The sequence below is a fragment of the Cydia pomonella genome, chromosome 22 (genome assembly GCF_033807575.1).
Source record: "Cydia pomonella isolate Wapato2018A chromosome 22, ilCydPomo1, whole genome shotgun sequence".
NCBI lineage: Eukaryota > Metazoa > Arthropoda > Insecta > Lepidoptera > Tortricidae > Cydia > Cydia pomonella.
In genome coordinates, this window is record NC_084724.1 from 2,076,384 (window position 1) to 2,094,323 (window position 17,940).

Consider the following 17,940-nt stretch of genomic DNA (forward strand, 5'->3'; position numbering starts at 1 on the left):
CTGGAGAGATTTGGAACTATTATTTATAGCTGACGGCTGGACACTTTTGCAACAGTTCTACCATAAGAGATGCCACTCCTCTTAATTCCACACTCCATACACAAAAGGTTTGAAATGTAAGAGAGATAACTAAAATACTTGACATGACACTCATGACAGATAGTGAAGGCGAGGGCCAAAGAGTATATAATCACTTTTTTTTTTAATGTTTATTTATTTATCGAGGGTTTTTAAATAAATGCCACCCTCATAGTGGCTCTCTAACAAAACTACACCAGTCTAATTTTCACTATTTCTACGTGCTATGATATCGATAACCATATAATCACTACGTTGAGAAGAAGTATGGCGACTCCCTTCCCAGTGTTGCTCGCAGAAAATTGGTGATAACATTGGAGATTGACGTCAATTTATTTTCTAATCAAATCGGTCGTTTGATTATCCCGTCTGGACTGGCTTTTAATGCTTTTTTGTCTGTGGTATCTGTCAATACGTCAGTCACGTCAGTGTATGCCTGTATGGAGTGTGGAATTGTGGTTTAGATTGGTTATAGATTTGAGATTAGCTTGTAATAAAAACAACCACGAGATTATAGTAATTGGAATATTAACTATCTGTTAATTCAATTTTTATATTCCTGCTTTGGGAGTTTGTTAGACAAAGGTCTACTTGTGGGGATTTGCAAGCACAAAACAACAACATAGCGGTTGCCGTGATGCATTCGTGTAGCTGTTGTCTGCAGTGTCCTCCGGACAAGGACCTGACCACGCCGTACACAAATCTCGGCAAAATAGAGATTTATGCCGATATGATCAAAGAGTGCTTTGACATAAACGTAAGTACGAAATTCATTTTAGTGTAGCTCAATCTACATAAACTACAATTTATGTTAATTTAAACATATATGTTTTTATTAGGGACAGTACTAGGACTGCATGGTCTTTCATTTTAATACTAGTGAATATATCTGTTTGACTATTCTGCAGCTGGTAGTGGGTGTCTCGAGCTCGTGCGGCATCTGCTCGGCGTGCGTGGGCCGCCTGCGAGACGCGAGCGACTTCAAGCTGCAAGTGCAGCGCAGCCAGGCGGAGCTGCAGGCACTGCTTGTTAAAGGTTGGCATGAACAACTAATTTTAACTATCTATATTTCATGTTTGGTGTGTCGATAAATAATGATCTAAATTAATACTTGTATTTGGAAAATCACTATGCAACACCAAATATATGGGTTACTAATATAGTCTAAACTCCACCATATAACACCGTTCTATATAATGATTCACTCCGTGTAATGTCGACATTTGTTGGCTATAGTTGTTTTACTTTGCTATTAATTTCTCTCACTATAGTGTCAAAAAATGTTCGGACACTTGAATGTCACTATATGTAAGTTTACACTGTATATGCAAATATATAATATCTATCAGTCATTTTACATTGAATTACTGAATAGGACTATAGGTAGGTTAATTGCAATTTTATAGGAATTGAATGAACTCCAAAGAAGAAAGCATGAAGGTTATAGTTGGTAATAACAAATATATTGTTAACTATCATGTTACTCATTATTTACTTCTAAATATTATCACATGCATTGCTTGATTTGGGCCCTCATGCTTTCTCTGTGGAGTTCTTTTAACACATTTACTGCCAAGAACATGTATGAGTATTAATTTTGAACTGGAAACCAGGCGCCCGGTACCGAAACTTATTCTTACAATAAAGAAACTATTTAAATAGTGATAGCAGTAATGTTACATTACACTAAGTTCAGAGTTGCTTCACTTTTTGAATTATTTTATAGTAGGGTTCCAAACCTGAAGGGTGACAGGTGATACCAAGGATCGGAACCGGTTTTTTGGAAAAACTTTGAAATAAACATATATTTCGGTATATTTTATACTCCAAATATAGGACTCGGTTGTGTTTTTAGATAACGACTTCGTATTATTAGATTGCCCAATTAGAAATGAAATAATTAACAAAGAACGAAAAAATACCGATTTCGTTCCCATACAAAAAATACCGGTTTCCGATCCCTGGGTGATACTTTATTTTATTGATTTCTTTATTTTCATTTAAATGGGCATCAACTTTACTAAACTTGTGCTGTCTGTCAGTGAACTGAACTTTTGAAGAACTAGTTGTTATTTGTTTTTCTAGTGTTTTTCTTATTTAATAACTTTTCTTGTGTTGTTCAGCAGAGTCTGCGGTCAAATCTGAGCAGGCTGATGATGGTGCGGATGATAAATCTGTTGTTGATGTTTTATGTAAGTAGGTACTTGTGTATATATAGACATAGTTTTAGTATATAACTATAAATACAATACCGTTTTATTTGTAACTGCAATGCCCTCGGATGTATATCACGACTACAAGATGGAGCACATAAGACAACTCATGGTAACCAGTAACCACACATCTGAATACCCACACTACTGTAGTATATTATATAGATAACCGCCTCACTAGCCTAGAAATAAAACGCCAGTTACGGAAAGAGAGACCTAAGCCCTCCTACGTGTACACGTTCAACGCAGCTGGCCAACTTTATTGTCACGCGTGCAATAGAGTATTTAAGACCAAGTTCGGCCTGGCCAGCCACATTAGGGCTCACGCTAGACAACGTCCATAATGTGTTTATTTGGGGTCGCCGTCATCGAAAACGATGAGGAGGACTATATATATATATAGTATATTATATAGCCTCGGAAAGCGAAAAATGTATTTGCTCTTCATATCATTCATAATTTTTTTTTATTATACAGTTCTTCTTGGAGTAACGAAACGGCCAAGTCACATATTTTGACTGTCCCTGCGCTTCGCTTTGCTCGTCCTGGCGGGGGCACTACCAGGCAGGGGGCAGATTTAGTTTCACAACTTTAACTTCACTTCATAGACCTCCATTGATTTCCATTTATTTCTTTCCTTTGCTGTTTGCATCCAATTACCTCCTCCGATTCTACTTAAATCACCCGACCATTTTTTTTTAATACTACACACGGCAAACAAGCATACGGCCCGCCTGATGGTAAGCAGTCTCCGCAGCCTATGTACGCCTGCAACTCCAGAGGAGTTACATGCGCGTTGCCGACGGGTCTAGTGTTATTTGTAAGGTGCTGCTGTTTTTTGTAAGGAGGAGGTACTTCCCCAGTTGGGCTCTGCTCTAGATCTGGAATGACATCCACTGGCTGTGCCCTACCACACAAAGCGAGATGACATTCACAATGCCCATACCTCTCTTTTGGACGTAGTTTAAGGACATACCCGGGTCCGCCAAACCACCATTTCAAAACTCTTTCTTTTATTATATTGGCATTTTACAAGTAAAATAGTACTAAATATTTATCTTTAACAAGCAGAAACGTTCGCGAACGATGCTATTAAGCTTGACTTGGAACTTCGGTTGCCGTTTAAAAAGTGTAACGTTCTTCCGGTAGATGTCGCTAGGGTCCCGTAGACCCATATGGTGAGAAAACTTGCTGGCTATGGATGAGGTCTTGGTGGCTCAGTTGGCAGAGCGCTGGAGTATCGACCCAGAGGCCGTGAGTTTAAGTCTCACGCAAGGCAGTAAATTTTCCACTTTTATTTAAAGCTTAAAATAGCACTGATGTATGGTGATCCGACTCTTTTGTGAATACTTCGTAATGCAGTGTTTGTTCTGAGGTTTATAAAATTAAGTTTTGCTTCAGATGAAGTGCCCATACTGGTGGAGCAGTCGGAGGTCGGAGAGAAGACCGAGGAACTCGGGGGTGAGTTCATGTCTTGATCCATACAACATTGTATGTTCATGTCACATAGTAAAGGTGAAAGTTTTACATAAATAAATGTATTCTTTATTCCTAAAGATGTGCAGTACGCCATCTGTTTATATATATATACCATATACTGTATGGCTGCTGCTTGACGCAACGTTGGCGCAACTGCGCAGTCACGCTATTTTCCATAAAGGCGGATGTCACACTGGCGTCGCATTTCGTTGCGGCGTACGGAGCGACGAATTCGCGTGCGGCGTTGACGCACAACCGGACGAATTTTCTTCGTATCTTCGTCCGGAGTTGCGGTGCACGACGAACCGTGCTCATTTCCCTTTTATGTTCATTTGAAATTCGAACGTTGAGGTGATAATTTGTTAGTACAATGAAAACGGAACTTATTCAAAACACCGCGGCGAATTTGAGTTTGGGTTTTATATAATCAACTCAAAAAACGCAGAAAATACTGGGTACATCCCTATTTACAAGCCAGACCCATAAATGGATCTTTTGTAAGAGATTTTGAAGATTTAAGGCAACACGAAGAAAATTGTTTTGACTGCACCCGAATGTCCATTTTTTTTCTTATCATCTATTGAGACATCTGGGTCGGTTAATATATTTACCACCTCCTCCCATTGTCTTGCTTTTTGCACACGATCACTGTGCGCTTCACATTTCATGTTACAAATTGCTGGACGGCTTTTAATTTCAAAAATAAACTTATCTATATCGAGATCCATTCCGAATATTCCCATCACGTCCTATTTGCACAAAACTCCGGACGGAATTGCGGAGTTCGGTGTGGCATACCCCGCGGTTATTTATACCATGCGGTTTTTGTATACAAATATAGATTCTGCAGTACTAAACTAAAAACCGCAGCACCTGATGCCGCTGCGAAGTGCGGAGCAGTGTGACATCCGCCAAAGATACTTTATTATTCAAGTAGGCATATTACAATGAGCTTAATGAACGTCAAATAAAGCTACACCGGATCTAACCCTACACCTTTGACCCGAGAAGATTTAAATCCCCCCTCAATTGGAGGAGGGTATCCCAATATGGACCGGCAAGAAACTCGACGGGACACATCTTTTCAAAACATTACATAATTATAAGTAACATGCATTAAATAAGAAAAAATATAATTTAGATTACTATAGAAACTATGCAATAACATACAGTAGCTACTTTTCTTTATAGAAATTTGATTAAAATATATATATACATATATATGAATATCAAATCATACAAATACTCTTTCAGAAAACATGTCGAATTCTTAGAAAAGCAAAAGAAAAATAAAATTAATAAATTATGAGAATCTGACTGATTGCTATACCTACATAAAATATTTGATGTGCTTTCTTACCTGAACTGTGTCACCTATAATATAACTCTACACATAATACAATGATTTTAATTGCTACTTGTTTTTACAGTTTCTGGTTTGGACCATGCATGTTTGTCTGTCAAGTTCTCGACTCTGTAATAAGCCTTCAACATCAATGACTTTTTTAAGTAATTCTTAAGAGCTGGCAAGGGTAATCTCAAAACATCGTCAGGTAACTTGTTATGAAATACTTGTTTAGGGTCGGCAACGCGCATATAACTCCTCTGGAGTTGCAGGCGTACATAGGCTACGGAGACTGCTTACCATCAGGCGGGCCGTATGCTTGATTACCACCGACGTAGTATAAAAAAAAATGAATGCGTTGCCCAACGAATGACTTTTGTACTTTGCGGACACGAAACTTTCTGATAGAAAGCTTAGTTTTATTTATAATGTTATAGTTATGGACATCAGAATTCTTAGTGAAGGAGTCTAGATTCTTAACAACATAAATAATACTATCATAGATGTATTGGGAAGCTACAGTTAAAATATTAATTTCTTTGAAAAGTTCTCGTAATGATTCACGTGCTTTTAAGTTATATATAGAAAGAATGGCTCTCTTTTGTAAGACAAATATAGTCTGTATGTCAGCTGCTTTGCCCCAAACTAGAATACCATATGACATTATACTATGAAAATAACTATAATAGACAAGGCGAGCTGTCTCAACATTGGTCAATTGCCTGATTCTCTTCGACGACGCTCAAAAGGCTCTAGTGTGGGGTGGTCCTTAGACTTTACCTCTATATTATAATCAATTCTCTTTGCTCTTTAGAAATAACAATTTATTTCTTTCATACCACACATATGTAGGACGCAAAAATATTCTTTTCTTTTTATCATTGTTTATTTTCTTTGACTCCTAAGGCCCACAGTACGAATTACTTGAAATGTTGATTTTCAGTTGAAACACAGTTGCATGGTTTTCGTTTCATTTGATTACAAAACAAAATAAATTCAACCATGTTTCCTACACCAGGTTGTGATTGCTTGCCCTTTGAGAATGCTTAAAACCTTTCACAGATTGCATATTCTCGACAATTTAGCGGAGAGGTTATCCACGAAAGCCGACGACGCGAGTTTGAATCCCGCTTAGGGCACTGCAGTTTTTTTTAGTTTCTGGCGCCAAGTCTCGGAAACCAGATAAATTTCCAAACCGTTATCATGTACATGGCGCAGAACATTTTAATTTCGGTTTCGCTTGCAAAACATTATTTTTAAACCGGTTTTTATGAGAACAGTTCTTGTCAAATTAACCGGTTTAGAGCAATAAAAACCGCTTTCTTCCTATGTCGGTGTCTATGTTTACGTGGCACACCACCAAGCCAGCCGGCTGTTTCGTCGCTCGTTGAATAAACCGGTTTTTTAAGGTTACAATTAAGTTCTTAAAAAGGTTCGCGTTCTTATAGAAGTATGTACGTATGTATGTATATACTTTATTGTACATAGAAATAAAAACACGAAAAACACAGTTACAGAGTAAATTAAATACAACAAAGGCGAAGGTCGGAGGAAAATCGAAATAAACCGGTTTCGTGCTTTGTATGGCGCTCATTTCAGTTTTAAAATAACCACCACTGCTATTATATTATAACATATCGGTGAATTACTGTGTTTTTCGTGTCGTAGATATAACTAGGTAGGTACCTAATATTACATGTAACACAGCTCCTTGTCATTGTTCCAGATGAAGACCCGCTCGTCAAGTCGGAGACGGATGATGTGATGAGTGACGGCGACTCGTCAGCGGCGGGTTAGTGCTGTTATGTTATCCTGCTGTTATACATTTATATTCTTAATGATATTCAGAGGATAGCCAGACGTTTAGTCAGGTCATAAGTTCTGTCAAAAATGTTTTGACTGATAAAAAAGCTACAAATGCGCAACGCAACACGCATGTAACACCTCTGGAGTTGTAGGCGTCTATAGGCTACGGTGACTGCTTACCATCAGGCGGGCCGTATGCTTGTTTGCCACCGACGTGGTATAAAAAAAAAAGATGCAGATGCCTTATCATTAAAATATATGAGTTGAAAGGTTATTTAATGCTGAATTACTTACTATATAATTTTACTTAATTTGCTATCTCAGTTTCGCATAATTCTATGTAATATTATAAAAAACATGCAAAAAATACGCGATCTGTTCAAGGTGATTTTGATCCCTATGTATTTATTTTTCTTTTTACATGGTTGAATTTAACAATAGGTCTTTAAAAATGATATTGAGGTTTCTAATATCATTTTTTTCTAAGCTGAATAGTTTGCGCGAGAGACACTTCCAAAGTGGTAAAGCCCCCCCCCCGAACTTCTAAAATAACAGAATGAAAAATCTAAAAAAAATATATGATATACATTTCCATCCAAACTTCCACCGAAAATTGGTTTGAACGAGATCTAGTAAGTAGTTTTTTTTAATACGTCATAAATGGTACGGAACCCTTCATGGGCGAGTCCGACTCGCACTTGGCCGCTTTTTTTAAATATATAATTCATATGTATTTGTATAGCCGAAATTGCAGCTGTACCTGTTTTACCACACCTACTCGTTGGATGGCAGTCAAAAATTAGCAAGTCACTGAAAAGTACCCTAAGTTTGAAGGGTATTAGTTGAAGTACAGACTTGTCGGAGAACTAAATGCTGGTAATACAATAACGTTCTAATAAAGTAAGTTAGTCCATAGCAGTTAGGCCAAGTGATTTTAGGCCAAACGTTGTTAGGCATTCAGAAGGACACCCGATTCATACACATAAACAATTTTACCTATGTATATGTATATTTTTAATGTGGCACTGATGTTTACTCCCTTTTGTAAAGTATAATTTTTCACAATCCAGCCGCGTATTCGCGTCTAACGACAATCCTAATGTAAACAAGTAGGAAATAAAGACGCGATCTAAATTTTATACGAATTATATTACGTCTTGATCAGTATAAAATAAGCTTTCAAATCAATGCAAACTTTTTTTTATTAAAAGCTTTGTGACAGAACTTATGACCTAACTAAGTACCAACTCAAATAGGAAAGGTGTAATTCGTTACATAAATGATCACAAATGTGGTTTAGGGGAAAAAGCTTATTTACCGATATTTTGACGACCGGTTTGGCCGACCTGTGACCAACGAGTGCTGTTTATAGATCGAGTCATTCAAGAAGACGCGGGACTTGACTAGTAGTATCATGTTATTAAAGGTTATATTTGACAAACCTTCTCGTCATCGTGGATTGCTCGTAACTTTGAGAAGTATTTTTAATTTGCGATATAACCCGTTTCAATGCTTTCTTTATTTGTGTTTCAGCGTGCTCGGCCGGCAGCGCCGCCCGCGCCAGGGAACAGCTCGCGACGGCTTGTTCCGTGGTGCTCGAGCGCCTCCGCGGCGACGCCACTGCGAACAGTAAGAAAAAACCATACGGCTGCGAACACTGCGGCAAGCGTTTCAGAAACAAGTTTATTCTTAGGAAACACATAGAAGACACGCACTTGTCAACTGAACCAAAACCATTTGCATGTGATTTTTGTAATTCTACGTTTCAAACCAAATTGCTTGTGATAGAACACGAGAAAAGCGAACACGGTGTTTCAAATTTCATGTGTGCTGAATGTGAGTATACAACAAGTTCCAAGAAAAGTTTAGAGACTCATTTAAGGAGTCATTCATTGGAATATAATTTTAATTGTAGTCACTGTAGCTACACAAGTTCGTGTAAAACTGATTTACACAAACACCAAACAGTACACACTGCTGGAAAATCTTCTGAGTATCGCGACCCTGATTTCAAATGCAGTGTTGTCTCAAACCTGCAACTTAACCAGAAGACGCACAACCGGATGCATGGAATACTCACTGAAAAACAGCCTTACAAATGTAGTCATTGCGACTACGAGTGTAAAACTGGTTATTTGTTACAAATACACGAAAAGACATATACTGGCGAGAAGCCTTTTAGATGTAACTACTGTGATCGCAAATTTTGTCACAAATCATCGTTAAAAACACACCAGAGGATACACACCGGGGAGAGGACGTACACGTGTAGTCATTGCGACCACAAATGTAGAACTGGATATTTGTTACAAATACATGAAAGGACACACACCGGCGAGAAGCCTTATATATGTAGCCACTGTGATCGCAAGTTTTGTCACCAATCATCCTTAAAATTACACCAGAGGATACACACCGGGGAGAGGCCGTACACGTGTAGTCATTGCGATTATAAATGCAGGAGTAGTTCAGACAAACGAAAACATGAAAGGATACATACTGGCGAGAAGCCTTTTCAGTGTAGCCACTGTGATTTCAAATGCATTCAGAAATCATATTTACGAACACACCGGATGATACATACTGGGGCGAAGCCATTTCAATGTACCCACTGTCAGTACAAATCCAATGATATATCCCATCTACGACGGCACCAGAAGAAGCATCAGGAGGCAACAACACACTGAGGAGATGCTTTATAGGGAAGTCGCGTTGGAGGGTATGCCAGCTTTTGACTTCAATCAATCAATTTTTCGTGTTATGGCTCCATCAAGGTGTTGATGATTCTGCCAATGTCGAGGTTGGATAAGACACGGCTAGTATATGAATCTTATCATATTACGGTCATAGACAGTGTTCGGTGGAGTATCCGATAAATCTGCAAAGAAATACAAATTACCACTAATAGACTACATATTTTGACTTAAATCGGAAACTTAAACCTGACATTGACATATCACGTTGTCAATAAGCAGGGGGCTCCTGTGCTGCCCCCTACAGCTTACGCGCGTTTTTGTACTAATGTCACTGGAATTGCGAAAGTCACTTTAACATGTTTTAAAAGTAGCTTATGTGGCTATAGTATTTTATGCAACAGTTGTATAAGAAGGGTCAAAAAAGGCGAGTGGCGTGAGTTACAATGTGAGCCGGAGCCGAAGGCGTAGGCGAACATTGTAAAGGAATACGCCACGAGCATTTTTTGACCTACTTATACAACGTTGCATACAATACTTTTCCTACGAGTCAACAAATATAAATCTTAATTTAGGCAAACAAAGCAAAAGTATATAGCCAAGACGCGCGAGCATACCTTGTTACGCGCCCGGCCCGCCCCGGGCCGCGGCCGGCCGGTCGGCGACACCTCGTAACTCATGAGGCCCTGGTACTTGCTATTTGCTAAATTAAATTTTTCGACAGATTTTTCTCGATTTTGGCCACCGTAGCCTACGGAGACTTACAAGCAACGCTAAGCGGTCTTCGTAGTCTATGGGTGTTGCTATATTACGGGTGTCACATGCGTGTTTCTGACTTATGAAGTGATTGTTTTTACTATGCAACCAAATGAATATTTTGTAAGTTGGCAGCAATGCACTTAGTTTAAAACTGTATTCGTTTTGGTTTTGTTAGGTTGGTAGCCATTAATCGCAGTAACGTTATAGCGATTAAAAGCACAAGAGCTGTTATGAGGAATAGACAATATAGACTTTTCTTGAAACCTTTTATGTATGTTCTTATATTCGTGTTAATGAATGCATAAATGACAGATAACAGTAGAGGAGAAGGAAATAGTATTTTATGCAACAGTGGTATAAGAAGGGTCAAAAAAGGCGAGTGGCGTGAGTTACAATGTGAGCCGGAGCCGAAGGCGTAGGCGAACATTGTAAAGGAATACGCCACGAGAATTTTTTGACCTACTTATACAACGTTGCATACAATATTTTTCCTACGAGTCAACAAAAATAAATCTTAATTTAGGTAAACAAATTACAGCAAAAGTATATAGCCAAGACGCGCGAGCATACCTTGTTCCGCGCCCGGCCCGCCCCGGGCCGCGGCCGGCCGGTCGGCGACACCTCCTCGTAACTCATGAGGCCCTGGTACTTGCTACTTGCTAAATTAATTTTTTGGACAGTTTTTTCTCAATTTTGGTCACCGTAGCCTACGGAGACTAACAAGCAACGCTAAGCGGTCTTCGTAGTCTATGGGTGTTGCTATATTACGGGTGTCACATGCGTGTTTCTGACTTACGAAGTAATTATTTTTACTATGCAACCAAATGAATATTTTGTACGTTGGCAGCAATACACTTAGTTTAAAACTGTATTCGTTTTGGTTTTGTTAGGTTGGTAGCCATTAATCGCAGTAACATTATAGCTTATAAAAGCACAAGAGCTTTTATGAGGAATAGACAATATAGGCTTTTCTTGAAATCTTTTATGTATGTTCTTATATTCGTGTTAATGAATGCATAAATGACAGATAACAGTAGAGGAGTAGGAAAAATATCTTATGGCGTTATTAATAAAGCCTAAATTAGCTATACACGATGTATATGTATTTGTAAGAAAGGGGTAAATCATCAATTATGTACCTAGTGAAGAGGATAGTGGAGAACCGCATCTCCATACAAACGTAGTCCCCATTTTCCTCTCTGGATATTGACTTTGTGATTATTATAAGAGTAAGGAGTAAAAAACAAATACAAATTTTTGAAACCTCTCTTTTAACAATAAAAAAAATGAAACGAAAGAGCTTTTGTACAATGAAATCTCGATCTTGATCTTGAGACAATGTAGAATTACATCAATTACATGATGTCACCAGAAGACGCACAACCGAAGGCACCAGAGAATACTCACTGGAAAAAAGCTTTACAAATGTAGTTATTGCGACTACAAAAGCAGTCATATCACTGGCGTACGAAGACATGAAGGGACACATACTGGCGAGAAGCCTTTTACGTGCAGCTACTGTGATAAAAAATTCATTCAGAAATCACATTTATTATTGCATCAGATGATACATACTGGGGCGAAACCATTTCAATGTAGCCACTGTGATTATAAATGTAATCGGAAATCACACTTAAACATACACCAGAGGATACACACTGGAGAAAAGCCTTTCAAATGCAGTCTTTGTGATTTCAAATGCAATACTACATCACACTTAAATAGACACCTGAGAATACACACCAGAGAAAAGCCTTACAAGTGTAGTAATTGTGATTACAAGTGCAGTCATAGTTCAGCCTTACGACGACATCAAACGACACATACTGGCGAGAAGCTTTTGGCGTGTAGCTACTGTGATTACAAATGCTATGTGAAATCAAGTTTAAAAAACCACCAGATGATACACACTGGAGAAAAGCCTTACAAATGTAGTCATTGCGACTACAAAAGCATTCGTATTACTTGCGTACGAAGACATGAAGGGACACATACTGATGAGAAGCCTTTTCAGTGTAGCCACTGTGATTCCAAATTCAGTCTCAAAGCACGCTTAAAACAACACCTAATGATACATACTGGGGCGAAGCCATTTCAATGTAGCCACTGTGATTACAAATGCAACCAGAAATCATGTTTAACACATTCACTGCCAGACAAAAAACGTAGCACTACCCCAGAAACCGGTGGTCTATAGCTGCATACAAAACAACCCGCCCAGCGGGTTGTCCGGCATCTGAACAAAGTTCACGAGCGCCCACCAGGCGGGTTCCTGGCAGTGAATGTGTTAAAAAGACATCTGAGAATACATACAGGTGAAAAGCCTTACAAATGTAGTAATTGCGACTACAAAGAATATGTCAGAATTGCGATTACATGAAAGGACACATACTGGCGAGAAGCCTTTTCAGTGTAGCCACTGTGATTCCAAATTCAGTCTCAAAACACGCTTAAAACAACACCTAATAATACATACTGGGGCGAACCATTTCAATGTAGCCACTGCGATTACAAATGCAACCAGAAATCATGTTTAAAAAGACACCTGAAAATACACACTGGAGAAAAGCCGTACTAATGTTGTCATTGCGACTACAAGTGCAATAAAAGTTCATACTTACGAAAACATGAAATGTTGCACACTAGACGATACACGGAAGAGAAACCTTATAGATAAAGAAACTTATTCTTGACATTAATAACCGATTTGGCCTAGTAGTGATCCTGCCTATGAAGCCGATGGTCCTGGGTTCGAATCCCGGTAAGGGCATTTATTTGTGTGATGAGCACAGATATTTGTTCCTGAGTCATGGGTGTTTTCTACGTATTTAAGTGTTTGTATATTACATATATTGTTTGAGTACCCTAAAAACAAGCTTTCCTGAGCTTACCGTGGGACTTAGTCAATACGTGTAAGAGGGAGAATCAACTTTTTAGCGTCACTCGTTGCCATGGTTACGATTAGTTGTCCAGGGGACAAAAGTTCATTGAAATACTGATTTTATGGTACTTAAATGTATTAAACTTGCGTTTTTGTGGTCGTTATAACCAATGTCCATAATGGGCCCCCTCCTAAGCATGTTAATAGAACGGCATACAACGTCTCTTCAAACAAACTGTGCCACTGTTGTCTCTTGGACAACGGGACAGGATAACAAAACAAAAAAAAGTTGATTCACCCAAGAATGTTCTATAATATATTTATTAACATTTCATGTTACGTCAATAAGGGCCCCTGTGTTGCGCCCTACAATTTACGCACGCTTTATTGCAATTACGTGAGTTAATTTAACACATTTGAACCGCTCCACATGATGCTTACTATTATAGATGAACATAACGTGTACATCCACCAAGCGCTCCGTTCCATCTGGTCTAGTGGGTCAAACTTGATACGGTCAAGGAATTTAATTTCCGTACCATTTCGTACTTTGTCAGCGTGACAATAGTGTGAGGTCCCTAGCTAGTTTCATATTGATTGTCACTGTGATAAGGTTCGAAATGGTACTAGAATTAAAATTTTTGACTTTACGAGAAATCCCAATAATTAGGGGTCATCCATTAATGACGTCACACGTTTAGGGGGAGTTACAACTTTGTGACGTCACTTTGACTTAATCTGTAACCGAAAATTGATTTTATTTATTTTATTCGCTTTTCAGCTAAACAACTATGTTATACAATGATAATAGTTTTTATTTGTGTAATTTTATATTTCTCTTGGGTTGCGTGTTAAAAAATTCTTAATACGGCTTTTATGAAAATCATTTTTTTATTGAAATAATAATACCTAATTGGAAATAGCGATTTCGTTGAAAACAAAATTGCCAAACGTATGACGTCACGCCAATGGGGCGGGGGTTGCCAAATGTGGCCGGGTGTGACAGGGAGGGGACAAAAAATTCTTGAAATTTGTGTGATGTAATTTATGGATGATCCCTTATATATAATGACGAATTCAATATGTCCACAGTATCTGTAATGATGTTTGTTTCATGCTTGTAACCGAACGCAACTACAGAATGCATATGACAGTGACGGCGAGCGGCGTTTATTAAGGAGGTACTGACGCCTGCAAGCGTAAATATGTATAAGTTAGTTATGTTAGGTAATGTTATATATAAGTTTCTCTTTGTTCCTCTTATGATCTGTATATATTTGCCCCGAGTAAACTATTTCTATTTTTCTGTTTCTAAATCTCCCCGGGATTTTGTCGCGCCGCTACAAGTACATGCGGCCTTCACCATCCTTGGCTCTTGTCATGTTTAAAGGTTATATTTGACAAATTTGCGCGTCATCGTGGATGACAAGAATTGTATCTCTTGTACGGTCACGTCTGAAAATATCGATACGCACAAAGTGACAAAAATATGTATACACTACTGTAATATATGGGCCCATAAGGTCGTGTCAAAAATATGCACTTCGATCGTGTCGATGTTTTCAGACGTGACTGTACGCGTTAATGCGCAATAACTGTAAAGCAGAACTACAGCATCGCAGCTGGTTGCAGAAACTAACCTAACCACACATTGTTTATGATCATTGTTTGTGATTATTGAAGATGAATTTGACAGTACCTGTGTAAACCTACGAATAAACACAAATTTACTACTTTTTTTAAAATTCATTGCACGTTCGGAAGAAGCACTATACAAATCTCGGCAAGAAACGGGGTTGCCGACCGTGTATACCTATCCCATCTCTATACCTACTTAGCCTGCAACCCTTCCTCCCGGCCTCTATTGTAATGTACCTACTATTCCCAAAGCGCTAAAATTATTTTTATTGTATTACATTCCTTAGAAGTTTGCTTTTGTGAAATAAAGATTTGAATGGTTTAATGTGATCCTTTTATTTTAATTTAATCCAATTCCATCCGTAACGTCATTATTTATTTTCTTTATTTTGGTAATAAAACTTACATTTGGCAATGTAGGCGGCATTAGAGTGGTTGACATGTCCAAATACTTATTTCGTGAAACGCTAGGATTATGGAAGGTGGAAGTAAGGAATTCAATCTCCATGTACCAAAAAGTGTCCGTCAAAAAACTTTAAATATACAATACCTAGAATATGTGAAGAAAAAATTCAAATCATCGACAGCGCACTTCAATCTGTCAGTAACGCCTAGGTTCTTAGCTACTCTAGCGCTATTCTGGAGAGATTCGGAACTATTCGTTTTAGCTGACAGCTGGACACTTTTACAACAGTTCTGCCTATCTGGATCTGGGAGCTTCCCTCATTGATCCAAAAAGAAAATCCACCTGTATATATAAATGCGTGTCCTGCCTGATTCATCAACACTCTTTCAAGAACTCACATTACAAAAGCTAAAAAGTTGAACTTTGCACACTAGATTGCATTTATAAGATATTTTTTATTATTTTATTATTATATATTTATTATTAACATAAAATCATACATCTCAAACAGGTACGGAGTCCCACAAAACAGTTTACACGGTTTGACTGTGGGATCGTGCAGTCTCTACTCTCTTATATTTATATTACAATGAGATTCGTTTCTATATGCTTAATAATTATTTTATGCAGTTTACAAGGTAACTACGCAGCTTTTTACCAAACTTAACTTTATTGGCTTCCTGTCTGATGTCAGAGGGCAGGCTGTTAAATATATAGGGTAGGCGTTTATGGAGGCACCTATCGCCGTAATAATTAGAGACCCTCGGTACGACAAACTTGCCCGCAGACACCGACCTGGTGCCACAAACATCGTTACGGTGTAACTGGGTGTGCTCTCGACTGCCATGATTATTAAACACTATTAAATATTTATGCTTAAGGCTTACCGGAAGAATGTTACAAATTTTGAACAAATTTCTATAATCTTTTTTATTTTTATCTTTAGTTTTATTACTAACTAACAGTTTTAGGAATCTTACTTGCATACTTTCTAATTTGTTTAAGTTAGTTTTAGTTGTCAATCCGTAACAGTCAAGAGCATAACCAATTATAGATTCAACTAATGATACATATAAATACTTTAGGATATGCAAAGGAACTTTAAATCTTAGATAATAAAATTTTCCTAATAAAACTCTGAGTTTGTTATAAATAAAATCTACATGGTGCGTCCAAGAAACGTGTTCGTCTACTTTGAGACCTAAATACGTTACACAGTTAACACGTGAGATGGGGTTACAGTGGCAGTCTAATAAGTTATTATGCATACAAGAAAAATCATGGGTTGTAATAGGATTTGACGGGCATTTTTAAGTATAAAAAGCGATTTAGAAAAATTCAACCCTTCAGGGGATTAAAAATGGGATGAAAGTTTGTATATGGGAAACAAGTTTTATTTTAAACTAGGAACTTGAAACTTCGTGAAAAGGTATTATATTTAAAAAGAAGAAGTTATTTCAGCAGTTTTGGAAATTCATTTCCTAAGGGGGTTAAAAATGGGTTGAAAGTTTGTAACGGGATCGATTTAACTAGGGACTTGAAATTAAATGAAGATATAATTTTAATGCTTTTGAAAATTCAGCCCCAAAGGGTTAAAAAGGGGTTGAATTGAAAGTGTGTTTTGGGAAATAAATCCACGCAGACGTGTTCGTGGGCAACAGCTAGTATTTATACATGTACATAGATGGCCAACATAATGGTAAAATAAACAAACTAGAAAAAATTGTGAGGTACCCGTGTTGGTATAGTATATGTGTAAGTTTATCTATATATAGTTTATATTCATATATAGTCTCGGTTACAAATTCATTTACCTTAAAAGACACTGCACCTACTTAATCTTTCTGGTTTAACCCATTGGTTGACGGGTAGAGAATGCCTTAAGGCATTAAGTCCGCCATTTGTACCTTCATGTATTGTGCAATAAAGATTAAATAATAAATATAGTATGTGTATACTGTACAGTGGGGATGATATTATTTTGCTTTAACCCTAAGGTGTGGGATGTTGTTGTACAGGGTGGACAAATAAGAATGATACACTTTGTTTTTAAATTTTAATTACATTGAGTGGAAATTTTATTAAATATTTTTTTATAAATATATTATTCAGGGTTGGCAATTGTATACGGAAGATAATTTCTGCCAAATGACTACCACTAGCAGCAAGCAATTTTATCTCAAATGTTTCTGTTGTTTAAAACACGTTGTTTGCTCGATTAATTTTGAAAAAAAGTGATTGTGTTTGGCACCCAAATTCCCCAAATTCTGCAGCTCGTGACTTATTTCTGTGGGGCTATGTAAAATTACGTGTCTATGCTAACGAGCTGATGAAATTTAAACAGTTAAAACCGACTATTCGACACAAATGTACTAAGATAATGCCAAAAATGTGCGAATAGATGCTGAACATTGGGATGACAAGGGCTTACATTTGCCTGCTGTTAGAGGTGGACATATGTCAGACATTATGTTTCGCATGAATTTGCCAACCCTGTAGAATATATTTTTAAAACAATATTTAATAATTTTTGAACTTAATACAGTTAAAATTTAAAAACAAAATGTATACTTCTTATTCGGCCACCCTGTATAAGGTATTTCATAAAAAAAAACGTTGAATAGAATAATAGTTTTTATTTG

General features: G+C 37.6%; 1 protein-coding gene and 1 long non-coding RNA gene across 5 annotated transcripts in view; one reads left to right on the forward strand and one right to left on the reverse strand.

Annotated features, from left to right (window-relative positions):
* Positions 1–10,285, reverse strand: part of LOC133530189 (uncharacterized) — a 77,125-nt gene extending 66,840 nt beyond the window's left edge. The window contains exon 1 of the long non-coding RNA XR_009801267.1: positions 10,232–10,285. This is a non-coding gene — a long non-coding RNA (uncharacterized LOC133530189). The remainder of the gene's footprint in view (positions 1–10,231) is intronic.
* Positions 241–15,222, forward strand: LOC133530184 (zinc finger protein OZF-like). Of its 4 annotated transcripts, XM_061868041.1 has the most exons (7): positions 241–835; positions 987–1,113; positions 2,202–2,270; positions 3,693–3,752; positions 6,842–6,907; positions 8,455–8,550; positions 14,395–15,222. In XM_061868041.1, exons 1-7 carry the CDS (start codon positions 716–718, stop codon positions 14,403–14,405), a joined length of 549 nt encoding a protein of 182 aa, XP_061724025.1. In that variant the 5' UTR covers positions 241–715; the 3' UTR covers positions 14,406–15,222. The 4 variants fall into 4 exon arrangements, with proteins under 4 accessions (XP_061724025.1, XP_061724026.1, XP_061724024.1 ...); XM_061868042.1 differs by lacking the exons at positions 8,455–8,550; positions 14,395–15,222 and adding an exon at positions 7,676–7,822 and having other exon boundaries at positions 242–835; XM_061868040.1 differs by lacking the exon at positions 14,395–15,222 and having other exon boundaries at positions 344–835; positions 2,205–2,270; positions 8,455–10,245.
* The last annotated feature ends 2,718 nt before the right edge of the window (positions 15,223–17,940 follow it).

What these genes read in the sequence shown, in the direction of transcription:
- LOC133530184 (XM_061868039.1), top strand. Translation starts at nt 716, where the DNA reads ATGCATTCGTGTAGCTGTTGTCTGCAGTGTCCTCCGGACAAGGACCTG. An exon ending in GCAGGCACTGCTTGTTAAAG is followed by an intron (nt 1,114 to 2,201) that starts GTTGGCATGAAC and finishes TGTGTTGTTCAG; the next exon opens with CAGAGTCTGCGGTCAAATCT. An exon ending in ATCTGTTGTTGATGTTTTAT is followed by an intron (nt 2,271 to 3,692) that starts GTAAGTAGGTAC and finishes GTTTTGCTTCAG; the next exon opens with ATGAAGTGCCCATACTGGTG.